The sequence below is a fragment of the Danio rerio genome, chromosome 19, assembly GCF_052040795.2.
Source record: "Danio rerio strain M-AB ecotype USA chromosome 19, GRCz13ab, whole genome shotgun sequence".
NCBI lineage: Eukaryota > Metazoa > Chordata > Actinopteri > Cypriniformes > Danionidae > Danio > Danio rerio.
In genome coordinates this window covers 21,623,228-21,642,039 of record NC_141039.2, presented here as the reverse complement: position 1 = coordinate 21,642,039, position 18,812 = coordinate 21,623,228, and the positions used below count along the sequence as shown (strand labels likewise).

Below are 18,812 nucleotides of genomic sequence, written 5' to 3'. Positions count from 1 at the left end.
TCATTAGGTTAACTAGGTAGGTTAGGGTAATTTGGCAAGTTATTGTATAACTATGGTTTGTTCTGTAGACTATCAAAATATATTTATAAATAATTAAATATATATATATATATATATATATATATATATATATATATATATATATATATATATATATATATATATATATATATATATATAGCTTAAAGGGGCTAATAATATTGACCTTAAAATGGTGTTTAAAAATCTAAAACTGCTTTTATTCTAGCTGAAATAAAACAAATAAGACTTTCTCCAGAAAAAAAAAAAAAAATTATAAGACATACTGTGAAAATTTCCTTTCTCTGTTAAACATCATTTGGGAAAGATTTAAAAAAAAAAAGTTAAAGGGCGGCTAATAAATTTGATTTCAGCTGTATATGGAGTCATATTTAAATAATCAATGAGGTTATGGGGGAATTATTCCTTAGGCACTCAAAAATATTTAACGCACACACCTTTATTTGTGTAATCCCATTTATTGCTTTATGAACCACAGGCTCCCTCTGGTGGCAATGAGAAAGTACTTTTTCAGTGAATTGCATAATTTAGAGATAAGAGATTACTGCTAACATTTTCTAACACTTTCTATCTATCTATCTATCTATCTATCTATCTATCTATCTATCTATCTATCTATCTATCTATCTATCTATCTATCTATATATCTATCTATCTATCTATCTATCTATCTATCTATCTATCTATCTATCTATCTATCTATCTATCTATCTATCTATCTATCTATCTATCTATCTATCAATCAGTCTGTCTGTCTGTCTGTCTGTCTGTCTGTCTGTCTGTCTGTCTGTCTGTCTGTCTGTCTGTCTGTCTGTCTGTCTGTCTGTCTGTCTGTCTGTCTGTCTGTCTGTTTGTTTGTTTGTCCTAACTAGATCAGTAGATCGAACGATAGATAGAATGGTAGATAGATATTACTAAACTAATTAATCTATCAAAATATTTAATGAATAAATATAAAAATAAACTATTAAATTATTAAATGCAGTGATACTAAAATGGCACAGGTACAGATGTTTTTTACTCACCTGAAATAATAAATGAAATGCTTTTATTCAAAATGCCACTGGTTAATAGAAGATTATCTGTTTATCACTTTATTGTTCAACAAATGTTTAGCTCTTTCCTAGAGATGGGTTCAGCTGGAAGGGCATTCGCTGCGTAAAACTTATGCTAGTTAAGTTGGCGGTTCATTCCACTGTGGTGACCCCAGATTAATAAAGGGACTAAGCCGAAAAAAAAATGAATGAAATGTTATTTCCAGCTTGGACACAGTCTATGTTGTGGTTGAAAAATCTTCTCTTTACATTTGATAGGCTGAACAAACATAGTATTCTTTATCAAGGAGAATGTTGAGGCACGTCGAAAACAGCCTTCCTTTAAGCAATACTACAATGCAGTGTAATCATGCATACACATGCATACTGTAGGTTTAAGCACAGAAACACACACTTGGGTACCATATAATTAACTTGTCGTGCACATGCCGAACATGTCCTTATGCACCTGATTTATAGTGAAGTCAGCCCTCTTATTATTTCATTTATCATTTAACAGTCCTGTATGTACAAGTATGGTTGTTTGAAACACACCAGAATACCTTCTCTCTCACTCTCTCCTCTTGCTCTCCTCTTCTCTGTAATTAATAGGTGATTTCTTCACAAACAACTCTGTGTCAGATGAAAGCAGAGTACTTTCCGTAAAAAAAAGGAATTACAGATGTGATATATAGTAATCAAAGTAAATGTTAGGTAGTGTTGTGAAAAATCACAAAGACAAATTGCTGACTGACTGTGTGTGTGTGTGTGAGTGTGTGTGTGTGTAGTTTTTAACTGTATGACGTAACTGTATGTGACACTACATTACATACTGTACTTGTTTTTGTCATATTTCATTTAAAACTGCATAAAAAGACATATAATCACTAATTTGTACAATGTACGGACAAAAAAAGAGTGGTTATGGAAGTGAAAATTTTACACTAGCTTCAAAGGCAGAATGGATGAAATTCACATGCGCACATGCTTTTCAGAGTAACCACACAATTTCTGTCGCCTTTGAAGCAAGTGTAAAATTTTCACCTTTTCCCGGTCCTTTTTTCCATTACGCCGGCTTTTTCCAGCCGTATATACCCACACACTGCACCCTCTTTTCGAAACTGGCTATGACTTACAGATGTCATGTTTTTTTTTTTTTTTGCAGCTAAGTCTTTTCACTTCTCTTTGTCTTATTGTGATTCCTATTCATTACCTGTGAAATTGATACAACATAAATTAATAGAACTTTCTGTTTAAATTATTGATAGTTTGTAACGTTGCTGTATTTTTGCCTAGGAGTTCCTTCTGTAGTCACAGTTTTTTTATTGTTTCACGTGAGTTGTTATGGTCATACTAAAATAGTCTCTTTTTTTTCTTTTTACGGTAACCCTTTTCATAGGCCTTCATTGGTCAATTCACATTAACATTGTGTGTGTTGTGTGTGTTAGGTGGGCTGGAGCAGTGCAAGAGACTACTACACGTTTCTCTGGTCTCCCATGCCTGAAAACTACACAGAGGGATCCACTGTTCACCGAACTATCATTTTTCAGGGTATATACATAAACACATACACTCACACACATAAAATCACCACATATACCCGATGCAGTATGCAACAACAATTAGGGTAAGAAATTATTTTATACCTCTATATACACAGTTGAAGTCAAAATTATTAGCCCCCCTTTGAATAATTAAATTTTTTTTATTCCCCAAATGATGTGTAGTAGAGCAGGGAAATTTTTACTGTATGTCTGATAATATTTTTTCTTCTGGAGAAAGTCTTATTTGTTTTATTTTGGCTAGAATAAAAGCAGTTTTTATTTTTTTAACACAATTTTAAGGATGAACTTATTAGCCCCTTTAAGCATTTTTTTTTAATACTCTACAGAACAAACCATCGTTATACAATAGCTTACCTAATTCCCCCAACCTGCCTAGTTAACCTAATTAACCTAGTTAAGCCTTTTAATGTCACTTTAAGCTGTATAAAAGTATCTTGAAAAATATCTAGTCAAATATTATTTACTGTCATTAGGCAAAGATAAAATAAATCAGTTATTAGAAATGAGGTATTAAAGCTGTTCTATTTAATAATGTGTTGTAAAAATCTTCTCTCCGTTAAACAGAAATTGGAGTAAAAAATAAACATAAACAGGGGGGGCTAATAATTCAGGGGGTAAATAATTCTGACTTCAACTATATATATATATGTTATGTAAATTACATATTTTTTAAAGTAATACTTTTAATAGGAAGCTAAGCTATACAATATTATATTTGTCCATAAACATTAGAATAGTCAGTACTGAAGCCAAATCTGGAGCTTATCCAACAAAATAACTTACGATGACAGTCCAAAAAATAGTACATCCAGTTATAGAAAATGTTAAAAACAAATTTAAAAAAGAGGACAAATCAAGAGAAGTAAAAATTTAGTTGCAATTTTGTATGTTGTATTTTATTTAATTTTTTTTGCTAAATTTTGCTTTAATTTAATTGTATTATCTTTCAGTTTCTAAATATGTTTGGTGATTAAAATATTATTTTAATAAATATATCTGTTTAATAAATCTCTTTTGTTTAAATGTGTCAAAATACATCACCTATATTCACTGATAAATTGATAAAAATAATAATTTACATAATGGGGTGTACATAATTATGCTGAGCAATGTATATATATATATATATATATATATATATATATATATATATATATATATATATATATATATATATATATATATATATATATATATATATATATATATATATATATACCTTGAGTAGAAAAAATAAAAACTAATGCAAACTATTAAAAAGTTCTGCAGTGATGCTAAAAATAAATTAATTAAAAAATTTTCTCAGCTGAAATAGAAATGTAAATACCTTTATTTAAAACTGCAACTGCTTAAATTTGATCTTTTTATTATTCAGCAAATATTTACCTAATTTTTTTTTCACTTGAAATTTTATGTTGTTAAAATTGTATTGTTGGTATGTCTAACTTTTGTTAATATTTTTTAATTATAAATTACAAAATTAAACTTTTGTAATAAAATGTTCTGCATGCTTTTTCCTAGGTTATTATGTCCCTCGCAGTGATGGTGAATTTTATCAGTTCTGTTATGTCACACATACGGGTGAAATCAGAGGTGCGAGCACACCGTTCCAGTTCCGCCCAGCTACACCCACAGGGGAGGAGCTACTAACGGTGGAAGATGATGGAAACTCAGACATACTGGTTGTGACGACAAAGACTGGGCTTCTTGAGGTATGCATTATATAAAAAATGTATATTGATGTCACCTCAACTGACTTGTTTTATTGCATAAGTGTAAAGAAAAGTTTAATCCTTCCTATGATTTGTTGTGGTAATACCAGTAAATCTAATGTAACAAAGTGAGAAAAAACAATGGTCAGTTACAAAGTACATATATATATGTATATATATATAATTAAAGGAATGCATACAATATATAAGAAATGGCTGTTCAGTTTGGTACTGAAAAGCAGGAAACAAGTTTATTAACTGAAAATTATGAATTTTCCCAATGTTTGTTAAATTAAAATGTGGAAAATATCTGTTTAGTTCAGAAATGATTGTTTAAAAAATTATTTAATTCAAAGTTTTAGCCAAGTAAGCCAATTTTGCAATTTTTTAGTCAATTGTTTCCCAATAATATTGTGTATATTTAAGCCAAGTTAAAACAATAAAGTTTTTGAATGAAGGTTTTTATTATTAAGGGAAAACTAAACCACACAGCCTTGTGTGAGTGAACAAATGTGTTTGAACATAACTCAAATTCATCACATCCATGAGTTCTGCTGTGTGCAAAAATATACTAAAGGAGAATGTCCAGCCATCTATTAGTGACCTCAAGCTGAAGTGAACTTGTGCACACCACCAAGCTTACTTCTGAATGGCTGTAGTAAAGGTAAATGAGGACTTTGGAATGGCCTAGTCAAAGTCCTGACATGAATCCATTTGAGATGCTGTGGCCTGTTCTTAAAAAGTTGGTTTATGCTCAAAAACGCTCCAATATGGCTGAATAATGACAATTCTGCAAAGATGAGTCGGCCAAAATTCTTTCACAGTGCTGTAACAGACTCATTGCAAGTTATTAATAATGTGTGATTGCAATTGTTGTTGCTAAGGGTGGCCCTACCAGTTCTTAGGTTTAGGGGCAAACACATTTTCACACAGGGCTATGTAGTTTTGTATTTTGTTTTCCATTATTAATAAAACCTTCATTTAAAAACTGCATAATGTTTTTACTTGTGTTGTTCTTGACTAATACTTCAATTTGTTTGATAATCTGAAACATTAAAGTGATGCATGCTAATAAAATAAGAAATCAGTAAGGGGGCAAATACTTTTTTCACACCACTATATAAACACACACATTTAAATATATTTATTTTTTGTTTAGTACTGAAAAGCATTGATTTAAAACATTTTCAGTCCAAATATAATGTATTATTTTATTTAATATTTGCATTTGCTGAATTTTAATTAACTTATTACAGTTTAAAGCCATTATTTTAGCAGCATTTTAATTAAAACTTTTATTTAAAAAACTATGTCGAGCCTTTTTTGAAAGCCTTCTAGATCTTTCATCCGCCATTATGGTCAGATGCTGTCTATGATCAAGTAGCAGCAGCACATCTGACTAGGTTATGTAAACTCATTTACATCTGTTTTTTTTTTTTTTCGTCTTATTTAACTGTTTTTGTGAGCAGCAGCGTGTAGAAGAAGTTCAACAAGAGTGCAAAGAACTGCAGAAAGCACTCCGGCTCCTCACACAGGAGAGAGATCAGCTTCAGGAGAAACAGAGACAACAGAACCAGGTACTAAACACACCTTCACAAATAAAAGAGACCAACCAATGAAGCAGCAAACACACACACACAGTGTTTGAGCAGCTTGTAACACACCAGAGATCACAAGTTCAAGTTATCTACAGATCAAAGCGCTTTCCTGTGCGTGTGTGTGAACATTTGTGCTTTAAGACTTTCTGTCTCCAAGTGTAAAACGCATCTCTGTTTGAATGACTCTGAACTTACTCCCACAGAGCACTTTATCTTATCAGATAATGGCAGTGTGTGTGTGTCTCGGTGTGCATTACTGACCTTACCCATAAAGTCATGTGATTTATCCATACTTAATTCTGACTGTGCTGAGGACAATTTACTGGGAGTTTGAGAAAAACGGATTGAGAGAAAAGTTTACGTGGGCATCTGTTATGGTGGTGCCGTACTGACCACAGAGCGTAGAGGTGACGTCAAATATGAGCACACAGCCAGGAGTTAATGTCCATCAAAACCACTCAACAGAGAAAAAGAGACCTACCCAGTCACTGACACAACAGCAGCCAGTCACGCGATCTCTCTCTCTCTCTCTCTCTCTCTCTCTCTCTCTCTCTCTCTCTCTCTCTCTCTCTCTCTCTCTCTCTCTCTCTCTCTCTCTCTCTCTCTCCTTCTTTCATTCTTTTTTTTCTTTCAGTTTATTTTTGACCACATTTCTGGGTACTATTATCAAGTTTTTGAAATGCCACGCATGAAAATGTCAGTGCCACAGCTACCTGATAGATGTTACTGAAGTGTCCCAAGAAGCACTTTGAAAAGCGAAGCATAGTTTGAAATAGAGAATTATTTTTGTTAGAAACACCTTGTAAATGATTTACTTTGCATTAGGCTTGGGTGGTATCCAAATTTTGATAACATCAAACCTTTTCCCTATTGTACCTCTATATACGGTATTACCGTGCATAAAAAAAAAAAATATATATATATATATATTATGTCATTAAACTGTTGAAAAACTGAATACCAAACTCTAATACTGAAACAAATAGACAAATAGAAGTTTATAAAAAAGTGTAAATACAACAGTCAATCAGAATTACATTAACATAAACGTCCAGAATAGTTTTCTTGCACACAAATCAATTGTATTTTACCATGTCCTTAAAAAAACTTTTTGGACCTAGATGTTGTTGGTCTTGGATCTGGAGGCATTGAAACTGTTGCGCTGAGTGGACTCGGGTTCATCCTCACAGCAGTTACTGGATGGTAGTTTTGTTTATGCAACTTTAGATTCGAGGTATTTTCATCTCACGCTGTCACCTTTTTGTTACACAATTTGCAAATTGCCTTGTCCGTATTTACCGCCTCTGCATTCTCGTTTGGTCGAAACCTGAAATACTGCCAAATTGCAGAAGTTGTGTTTTTTCGAGACCAGGTCACTTGGTCCACAGCTCACCATCTTTCCCCGGCTCTCTCTTTCTCCTCCACGCTGTCCTGTGATGACGACCACACATGCGCGTTTTTAGACATTAAATAAATTATATTTAATATTTAATCCTTGTCTCATATATAAGTTCACTGTTTTTATGATAGTATAACTGTATTGAAACTAATACCGCTGCTATTTTTAGATACCGCGTTATACCATATTACCACCCAAGCCTACTCAGCACATGTTAAAGTTTAAATCTTTAGTCAGTGATTTTGGAGAGAGTGTGACAGATTTTCTTTTTTATTGTTATTATACACACACACACACACACAAACACACATTTGATTCATTTTATTTGAAATGACTAATACTATTAGAATAACACAGCATCCAAATAATTGTAAGGAGCCCATAATGTTTCACAGTACAAGCAGCATGCAACCATTGATGATCTTTTGCGTGGCACTATTAGACACTCAATCCATTCTGCGTGCAGTATTAAGTAAATGGATTAAGGATAGAGATGGCATTGTCTTCTCCACACATGAAGACTGCCTATTATTGCAGATACAGAACAATACTTTGCAATTTTTTTAGAGTCTTTTTTTACTGAGTCCGGCAATTTGTAGTCCCCTCACACACAGTTTATGAACGTGCCCTAGACTACCGTAAATTAAAGCCACCAGCTTTTTGTTGTAGCCACACTTTCAGAGCATACACTAATGGTTGATATTTCAGCATTTTTTCTGAATAGCACAGATCCATGTATGAGTCAAAACAGCAGCCTACTTCCATAATCAGAATGTTTTTTTAATACTTTATCCACAACAACAATATCAGGAGTGTTTGGAAAATCTCTAATGACAGTACTCAGAACATGTGCATTACTGCTCAATGATGGAAACCAGTTCATTCGTACAGTCTTGTTAGTGTATAGTGCACTGTGCACACTGACTCTGTCCACCTCTTTAGCTGTGATGTTCACAATGCGATCGTGACGTGCGATGTACATGCCTTTGAACGCGGGGCAGCCGTTCATTATGTGTGCTGTTGATTCCACCGTTCTAACGCTATGTAATAAGCAGAAGGGCTCATGGTGTTTCGGGTACCACACGGACAGATTAAACTTTGTAGGAAGTGTTTGTAAACGAGCTCTAATAACAAACTTAATAATAGTGTGGTCAATAGCGGGGTTGTGTAGCGCAGTGTGTGAGACTGTGTGATCCGCGCTTTGCAGGCAGGCCAGTTTGCCCTGGAGCCGCAGATGAGTCCAGTAACTGCGCTGCTGTGTATAAAAGTGCTGGAGAATCTCATACCTGCACGTCCTGCCCTTCAGCTCCTTTTTTTCTCCACCATTATCTAAAGTTGCTTCAGCAGATGTGTTATCAATGTCCATGATCGCCTCATCGCTGACTTTCACCTGCTGTCCGCTCGTGTTCCTCCAGGTCAGCTGTATGTTAATGCTGCTGCACAAGTCATTCAGGTCCGGCAAGTCTGAGCGCACTCCAAATCCCACAGACGCTGTATCCAGCCTACCATTGAGTTTCTTTCTGAATCCTAAGAAACTTGGTTCTCCTTCAGCTGCATATGGCACCTTGCGTTTACCCAAATCCAGAAGGAGTGAGCTCCGGGCTAGCCTTTGTACTGTCGGATCATCGCTGTTCAACATGTGCAATAGATGGTTTATTCTAGTAGCTGAATAGATCCACTCGATATTGGGAAACCCAAGTCCGCCCTCTGTTTTGTTAGTGAATGAAATACTTCTTGTCGTGTGTGTATTAAGACATAACCATTTTCGTGCCAGCTGCACAGCCTTATCATTCATTTGCTTTAAAGCTTTCTTTGAGATGTGTACGTTAGCAAACAGATGTTGTATTTTGGAGAGAGCGATCTCACGAACTGCTTGGAGGTTTAGACAGGCTGGTAAAGGACAGCGATCTATTTTGTTCAGTCTGCAAAAATATTCATTGCAGATTTCATTCAGTTGTTCTTGCCATTCTCCAGCTACGTTAAATTTATGTCCAAGGTAACTATAAGTCTCATGTCTGGCATAAACTCTGACCGCATTTCCTGAGATTGTAAACACAGGAGGATGGTGTGTTTACTCAACTCACTTAGCGTGACAGCAGATCAATAAACTTACTACACTTTGACAAATATTGCAGCTGTTGGACAATATACTGTACTGTTTAGGCTTTTTAGGTAAGAATGTAGTTGTTTAGATTGCATTTATGCAGTTTATTTATAAAGATAGTGCCTTTTTGAAAATATTTTTAATTTCAGATTTAAAGCGCCATCCACAAGATTGCGACAGAGACTGCATAATAAGCCCTAAGGACGAAAAACGCTGAGTGATTACAGAATACAGCTGATCAAATCATTATAAAACGTTTGTATGTTGTAGTGCTGTATTTATACCATAGTAATTGTAGTGTGTTGGGTGTGAGATTGCACTCACATATTAGGAATGTATGTATTTTGTGTTGGCCACTCTTTGGATAACCCTGAGTTACTTTTTGTATGGCCATCTGTTTTTTTTCTAATGAATCTTCTGTTGGGCGAAGCAGTGGCGCAGTAGGTAGTGCTGTCCCCTCACAGCAAGAAGGTCGCTGGTTCGAACCTCGGCTCAGTTGACGTTTCTGTGTAGAGTTTGCATGTTGTCCCTGCGTTCACGTGGATTTCCTCGGGGTGCTCCGGTTTCCCCCACAGTCCAAAGACATGCAGTACAGATGAATTGGGTAGGCTAAATTGTCCATAGTGTATGAGTGTGTGTGTATGTGTAGGTGTATGTGTGTGTGTGGATGTTTCCCAGATATGGGTTGCGGCTGGAAGTGCATCCGCTACGTAAAAACATGCTGGATATCGCACTATGGTCGCACTGTGGCGACCCCGGATTAATAAAGGGACTAAGACGACAAGAAAATGAATGAATGAATAAATCTTCTGTTTTTTATTACTGCAGGCTAGTTCAGTAAAAAAAAAAAGAATAATGAAGAAATGCATGTGCCGGAAATGTCTTTAGCATTTTTCCTGTTCCAAACACAACAGTATTCTGGTAGTGTATGCACTGCTTTAGCTTTTTCTGGGTTAATTATTGTGATGTCCCGATGGCAATAGCGAAATACTGGAAGAAATCTCTGTAGACTGATGGCATTTCTTAAAATTTTAGCAAAATTATCACGTTTTGTCATCACTTTAGATATTACACTAGAGAATCATTTAAACACTAGCTTTAAATGTGGGGGAAGAATCAACCTTTTCTGCTGTTCTGACGTCAGCTGCAGATGTGATGTGTTTTTATATACATGATCATTCTGGGCGACGCAGTGGCGCAGTAGGTGGTGCTGTCGCCTCACAGCAAGAAGGTCGCTGGTTCAAGCCTCGACTGAGTCAGTAGGCGTTTCTGTTTGGAGTTTGCATGTTCTTTCTGCTTTCACGTAAGTTTTCGTTCTCCGGTTTCCCCCTCAGTCCAAAGACATGCTGTACAGGTGAATTGGGTAGGCTAAATTGTCCGTAGTGTATAAGTATGAATAAGTGTTTATAGATGTTTCCAAGAGATGGGTTGCAGCTAGAAGGGCATCCACTGCGTAAAACATATGCTGGATAACTTGGTGGTTCATTCCGCTGTGGTGACTCCAGATTAATAAAGGGACTAAGCCAAAAAGAAAATAAATGAATGAATGATCATTCTGTTGAATTGTTGTATAAATGCAATATCACAGTCATAGCAGTACAATATGGCTTTGTATGTCTATTATGGGTAGGGCCAGACATAATTTGCAGACATTCTTTGCTATTTCTGCAGAGAATTTTGTAAAAAAATAAAAATAAATCTGTGCATTTAAGCAGAATGATTTTTGGAGTATCATAACTAAAAACTTAATATATTAAACAAAAAAATATATATATATATATTTCTTTTTTACTTTTATTTAATGTTTACAATGCAAATCCAATTAGACCCACTTATTTGGTAAACAAAGCAAGTCTCTCATATAATATCTCTACTAAAAGAAAATATTATTTTACAAACTGTATTGTAAATAAATTATATGAACATGTTAATATTACTACTATTATAACCAATTAATAGTAAAATGAATTTAAAAACTGATTGAAAATTTTTTTTAACACAGTTAAACAAGTAAATACATAATACTCAACTATGGGCTAAAATCTGTGGATTTCTGTGCGCGCAGATTCCGTATGAGCCTACTTATGGGCTACCAAGGCAACACACGCCTCCCACCAATGCCAAAATACAGCCATATCACGCTGCTTCTCGTGTGATATTGCTCATTTACTGTATATGTAGATAGACACTGCTATACTATATACACTGTTACTTCTATTGACTTTACTCATTTGATTAAAATATCTTGTATATATTATAATATAAAATGTTTGAAATTTGTTTAAAATATATGACTTTTATGGCAAAGCTGCCATTAAACGTAACAGTTTTTTTGTGTATGCTTTATATTTGAATTCCCCCAAACTTTTGAATGTGTACATGAATAATATATATAATATATATAGATTTTTCAAGAAAATAGCCAAAGGTGGGATTCAAAAAATGTAATAAATAACTACAATATCAAAGAACAGTGTAGTTCTCTCCGGACCTTCCATTGTTTATTAAATATGTGGTTTATTTAATCGATCTGCCACTTTTTACTATGATTTAACCCATTCCAGAATATTTGCCTTTTTCTCAAGAAAAGTGTAGAATATGCAAAAAAAAAAAGAAACTCTTTCGATTTCATTTGGCTCTGATGTGGTGGTGTTGTTGTTGTTGTTTTTTTTTCTGCACTGCATGCACATATTTAAAGCTTCAAAAAAGCTACAAAAATGGCAGGAATTAAGTCGATTGGTTTGATGGTCTTTCAGCGCCCTCTAGTGTTTCCTTCTACCTTTTAAAATGCGTAAGTGTGAATTATGAGTGTCACAAAGGACAAAGAACACCACAAATAAAACATTAACACTTTTATATAACTCTCTCTCTCTCTCTCTCACACACACACACACACACACACACACACACACACACATTAGTCACTCAAACTATTTTCATACACCATAAGTGTGCTTGTGTCTGTTAAACTGTCAGAACTCGCATATGAAAATAGACTTCCTCTTTATCGTGAGAACATAAGCATATATTTTGTGGCTGCTAATTTTACGACCACACATTTTATTTGCCTGTGCTGTAATTCCGAAACATCATTGGCCGTAAAACACCACGAGTCACCAGATTAGCTGGAGGACAAGGCGTATATGCATGCTTTCAGAACCAGATGTTACTGTGATTTACAGATGATGAATTTTAAATATGAACCACTGCTTCAAAAGTGAAATCGAAGCCCCCGCCTGTACAAATGACATCATATTGTTGGGAAATTTGATTCAGGATTAGTTTTTTATTTACCTGATAGACTGAATCAGGCTTTTCTGAATCAGCTGCATTTCAGCCGCAGTTTTTTTTTTTTTTTTTTTGAGCACTTAAAATTTGTTTTGTTCCTACTTTGATGCCAATGGTTACAGGTTTCCAACATTATTCAAAATATATATTTTTTGTGTTTATAGAACAACAACAAAAAAAGATTAAGCTGACGGAAAGAGCTGAGTAAAATATTTTTGGGTAAACTGTTCCTTTAAATCTTAAACAAGAACATTATCAAGAGAGTCAGTCATTGTCATAGTCATTGGACTCTTTGTGACCAGCAGTGTTGGGTGTATTATTTACTGTAATTAAATTACTTATCTGTAAAATTTAAAGTAAGGGGTCACTTTTTTCATATTTTTGTCATTTAATTACAGTTACTTATAATGTATTAAAAAACTATAAATAACAGGGTTATTGAATTTCCTGAATATCATGGAATTTTAAAAGGTTTCTTCCAGAAATTGAAAGAATTTTATAAATGATTTATTTTTTGTATACCCTGTTGCTCAACACTTTGTTTCACGTGTTTTGTTCTGGTTAAACTATTTTTCACCATTTTAATCTTTTTCCACTAATCAACCAATAATCAATAATAAGATTTAGATAACACAGTAGATAACTTCAGAAGAGTTTGCAATCTAACATCAGATGGAAAAAACTGACAATATTTTTATTAGTAGTTTGAAAGAAATGTTATCAGAACTTTAGAAATAAAAATATTACAATTTTACAGTAACCCGTACCTAATGCACATCTGTTTCATTTTTGGGACAATTTGGAATCAGTATTAGCCATTACTGCTTTTTGCTTATAAATAAAACTGTTAAATTGTTTTGATTAGCTGTAAGGTTTGATTGATAGCATCCGATATCCAATGGCAGGAGCTGCAAAAAAGCCTGATTGAAGAGAAGGAGGAGGCTCAAAGCAGGGTGAGGCAGCTTGAACAGGACCTGCTAAAGATCACACAAAAAGCTGTTCTTAAAGAGACTGAACTTGACTGGTAAGGCCTTTACACATATTACCTAATATAAATATTTTTTTAATTTACAGAGGTGTTGTAATATCTGAGCAAATTGTTTAATTTCATTTAATTAATTAAAAAACAAATTAATTTAAACATTTTAATACACCTTAATCTTTGTCCTTCATCTTCTGTTACACTTTCACTCACAAATTTCATTATATAACTAGATTTATTTTATTATTTGACTTTATCATTATTTGATTTGATCATTTTATTTACTTTTCATAGTATATACATATATAATGTGTGTGTGTGTGTGTGTGTGTGTGTGTGTGTGTGTGTGTGTGTGTGTGTGTGTGTGTGTGTGTGTGTGTGTGTGTGTGTGTGTGTGTGTACACAAACAGTTGAAGTCAGAATTATTAGAATTATTAGCCCCCTGTTTATTTTTTTCCCTAATTTCTGTTTAGTGGAGAAAAGATTTTTTCAACACATTTCTAAACATAATAGTTTAATAACTCATTTCTAATAACTGATTTCTTTTATCTTTGCCATGATGACAGTAAATAATATTTTACTAGATCTTTTTCAAGATGCGTTCATACAGTTTAAAGTGACATTTAAAGGCTTTCTATGCCCTGTTATAAATATACAGTTGAAGTCAGAATTATTAGCCCCCCTAAATTATTAGCGCCCCTGTTTATTTTTTTCCCCAATTTCTGTTTAATGGAGGGAAGATTGTTTCAGCACATTTCTAAGCATAATAGTTTTAAAAACCTATTTCTAATAACTGATTTATTTTATCTTTGCCATGATGACAGTAAATAATATTTTACTTGATATTTTTCAAGACACTTCTATGCAGCTTAAAGTGACATTTAAAGGCTTTACTAGGTTAATAAGGTGAACTAGGCAGGTTAGGGTAATTAGGCAAGTTATTCTATAATGATGGTTTGTTCTGTAGACTATCGGAAAAAAAAATTAGCTTTAAGGGGCTAATAATTTTGTCCCAAAAATTGTTTTTAAAAAATTCATAACTGCTTTTATTCTAGCCAAAATAAAACAAATAAGTCTTTTTCTAGAAGAAAAAATTTTATCAGACATACTGTGAAAATATTCTTGCTCTGTCAAACATCATTTGGGAAATAGTTAAAAAAGAAAAAAAAAATCAAAAGGGGGCTAATAATTCTGACTTCAACTGTATGTGTATGTTGTGTGTGTTGTGTGTGTTGTGTGTGTTGTGTGTGTTGTGTATGTTGTGTATGTTGTGTGTGTGTGTGTGTGTGTGTGTGTGTGTGTGTGTGTGTGTGTGTGTGTGTGTGTGTGTGTGTGTGTGTGTGTGTGTGTGTGTGTGTGTGTATATATAAAATTATTATTTGCTGTTTTTTTTTCGTCTAGTCTAAGAGACAAGTTGCAGAAGGTAATATCTGAAAGGGACAGCTTACAAACTCAGCTGAAGAATGAAAGAGACGAAAGGGAGCTTTACAAAGTGAGTGTGTGTGTGTGGTATCTACTGGTTATAAAGCATAAGGTCATGTGTTTACAGATGTGACACACACACTGATCCATGTTTTCTGTGCATGCTCGCAGTCTCATGTGCGCAGTGCTGAGCTGGAGAACACTAAACTCAGTGCAGAGCTGCAGATGCTGAAGGCGGTGGAGCTGAACAGAGAGGTCACCATCGCACAGTACCAGGAGGAACTGCACAGACTGCGCACTGAGAGAGACACACACCCTGCTGAAACTGTAAGAAGACATGATAATGTCATAGATGTATGTCAAGTTTATAAATTTTGATAATTCTTGATTTTAATATTTAAAGTTCTCTATTGAGTTGCTTTTACAGTATTTATTCGAAAAACAGAGTAAAAACTGTAATATTCATTCATTCATTTTCTTTTCGGCTTACTCCCTTTATTAATCTGGGGTCGCCACAGCGGAATTAACCGCCAACTTATCCAGCACATGTTTTATGCAGCGGATACCCTTCCAGCCGCAACACATCACTGGGATACCCATACACACTCATTCACATACATACACTAAGGACAATTTAGCCTACCCAGTTCACCTGTACCGCATGTCTTTGGACTGTGGGGGAAACCGGAGCACCCAGAGGAAACCCATGCAAATGCAGGGATAACAATGCAAACTCCACACAGAAACGCTAACTAACCCAGCTGAGGCTCGAACCACCAACCGTCTTGCTGTGAGGCGAAAGCACTACCTTCTGCGCTACTGCGTCGCCCAAAACTATAATATTATAAAATGTTATTATACCTTAATATGATAATTTTCTGTATAATTCCATATTAAGATTAATTTTACTCATGATGAAAAAGCTGATTTTTTTACGAGTATGCTGTGTAATTCTACAGTAATCATTCCTAGACACCCATATTAGCTGAAGCCATTTTATTAATTTTGTAATGTTTAATTGAAACCATGACAGACAAACGCATTGTGTGTTTGTGGGTAATAAGATTTATTTTAAAAGCAATTAATTCTATTGAGCATGGATACATTAATTATAATGAGGAATGCTCTGATCAATCAACCAGAGATCGGTATTGGCCAAAAATGTTTCATGATTTTCTGCGGCAAAAATCCTCATCTGGATTTTGTTTTAAGTTGTATTTTTTATTATTTTTTTGCCATTTTGCCTTTAATTTCACAGGATAGTAGGTTGACAAGAAGTGAAGTGGGAGAAGGAGGGGGGTAGTATTGGGAAAGCTCCACAAGCCGGGATTCAAACCTGGGATGCCCAGAGTGCTGCCACACCATATGTCAACACACTAACCACTGGGCTACCGCACCAATGACATTTAATTTCTGCTTGAGCTAATCAATAAATGCTTAAAAATATATCTATGAAAATATCCTTAAAAGAGCAAAAATATAATACATATATATATATATATATATATATATATATATATATATATATATATATAAATGAGTTTTATATTATACATATGAAATGAATCATAAGATCTATTATTAAAATCTAAATATGAATAATAAATTAGCACAAATCAGCTTAAAAATCAAATCACCAAGACATCTGAGAGGTTATTTGGATTATTATTTGCTAAAATATATTTGCTTTGCATCACTGAACTGAACTACATTAGACAATAAATAAAAAAGTAAACTGTTGTTTTAGGTTGTTCTTTAACTGTAGTTTCAATCAAATAAACGGAGCAAAATAGACATGAGAGATTTCCTCTTCCTGATTTATTGTACATTCAGGGTCTCAAAGAGCAGTTGCGTCAAGCGGAGGAGCAGCTCCAGGCCACGAGGCAGCAGGCAGCCATGTTGGGCTCTGAGTTACGTGATGCCTCCGGTGGACGAGATCGCACCATGACGGAGCTGTACCGTGTCCGTCAAGAGGCTGAAGAACTTCGAGCCCATTTAGCTGAAGCCCAGGAAGAATGCAGGCATGCTCACGATCAGTTGGACAGGATGAAGAACCAGACTTCACAGGAAATGGTAAACATGACTTACACAATATAGTTATGCTCCCTTTGAAAAGGTGGCAAATAAATCTCTGGTGTCCCAAGAACCAAGAAGCATGTGTGAGGGTGTGTTCCTTTAAATGCAAGAAGGTGTGTTCCTTCAAATTCAAACGAGCTCTTACTTTCCAGTAGAGGGTGGAGCTTTTACAGACTGTTCTGATAGAAACAACAAAACAAGCCATTCTTATGCAGCCAATATGTCAACAATGATTAGTTGCAGATTAAAGCCTTGCATGTTCAAACTTGATTCAGACAACGATGGAGAAGATGAGGGCACTGACAACTGTTAGATGTCATTTTTCAACAGTTAATGGACACATTTATGTAGTTGTCGAGGAGTAATGTTGATTTAGTTAAAAGACTAACATGTTACTGCTTTATTTGGAAATAAACATTACACTTTTAGTCAACTTTCACTGAAACTTTACAGAAAACATAAAAAGTTGGAGCTAAAGTGGATAATACCTGTGTGTATACAAATTGCATTTGTGTTAAGCTTTTTGGGATACCATTGTAGATCAAGGGGTGGTAATTTATAATAAGTTTAACATCAGAACAGCATGTATATTTTATTGTATGGTTGGTTGCAAATAAAACATTGTCAGAAATACTATGTAAACCAATAATAGCACTTTTGGAAACATGAGCCGTTTTACCACTATCACGCTGAACCGTTTCATTCCATGCCAATCCGGGCCAGACAGCATGGATACGGTTTCATTTTCAACTGTCGTGCTGCAACAAAGCTCTTTAAAACATTACACAAAACGCATTAGTAGTTGCCTTGGTAACGCAATGTTAACGGCTCTTTTTGTTCAATTAAATTTAAATAATAGCTGAAACTAGTTTTTTCATGTTCATGAAAACGAAAGCAACCGTGTGACTAAGCACTGTTATGCCACTCTCTCATTTAGGGGTGTCTAAATATACATTTCACAGCACCCGTATTTTAGTTAGAGATCATATGTTGCGCGGCTCTGGGCAAATTTTATTTGGACAGAAAATTACCAAAATGTAATATGATGATTGAAAATGATTAGAGCGGGAAAAAATTATATATTTTAATGCAACAATAATAGTTCAGTTGTATTATAGTAGCAGAAGGACAGGCCTTGTAAAAAGTGAGCGGGCACTATCACTAATAAAAAATATAGCACTTAAATCATTTCATTTTTAACAATCAACTTAATTCCACAGCGGTTTATATCAAAAGTGGATAATATATAAAATATATTACATTTTGATGGTAAAATATAACCTTTTAAGTGATGGCTGTTATTTGTTTCAGTATTCAAACATTAACGTTAACATTAACATTAACGAATGCAGCAAGTGAAATAAAAAATGAATATGAAACAACACATATAAATCAGGATATAAAGCATATAAAGCACCATTATTTTTAGCAGAATGCTACTCTTTTATCTTTGTATTTTTATCACTTTATTTTTGTTGTTTTATTTATTTTTTTGTCTTCATAATTAACTAAGCTATAGACAAATTCCTGCTTGATGTTTTTGAAAATATTTAAATATTTTGCGATACCCAGTATGAGATCACCAAGAACAAA

At 34.3% G+C, this 18,812-nt stretch overlaps 1 protein-coding gene across 3 annotated transcripts in view; it reads left to right on the top strand.

Moving 5' to 3' along the window:
* The window catches only part of tax1bp1a (Tax1 (human T-cell leukemia virus type I) binding protein 1a), a 50,374-nt gene that overhangs the window by 3,249 nt on the left and 28,313 nt on the right, over positions 1 to 18,812 (top strand). For all 3 annotated transcript variants that reach the window (XR_015516018.2, NM_001346178.1, XM_088651386.1), the window contains 7 exon segments: positions 2,522 to 2,624; positions 4,160 to 4,350; positions 5,820 to 5,927; positions 13,645 to 13,763; positions 15,123 to 15,213; positions 15,315 to 15,470; positions 16,977 to 17,216. Coding sequence is in view for 2 of the 3 variants with exons in the window: in NM_001346178.1 (NP_001333107.1) it covers positions 2,522 to 2,624; positions 4,160 to 4,350; positions 5,820 to 5,927; positions 13,645 to 13,763; positions 15,123 to 15,213; positions 15,315 to 15,470; positions 16,977 to 17,216 (1,008 nt within the window). In the remaining variant the exon portion in view is untranslated.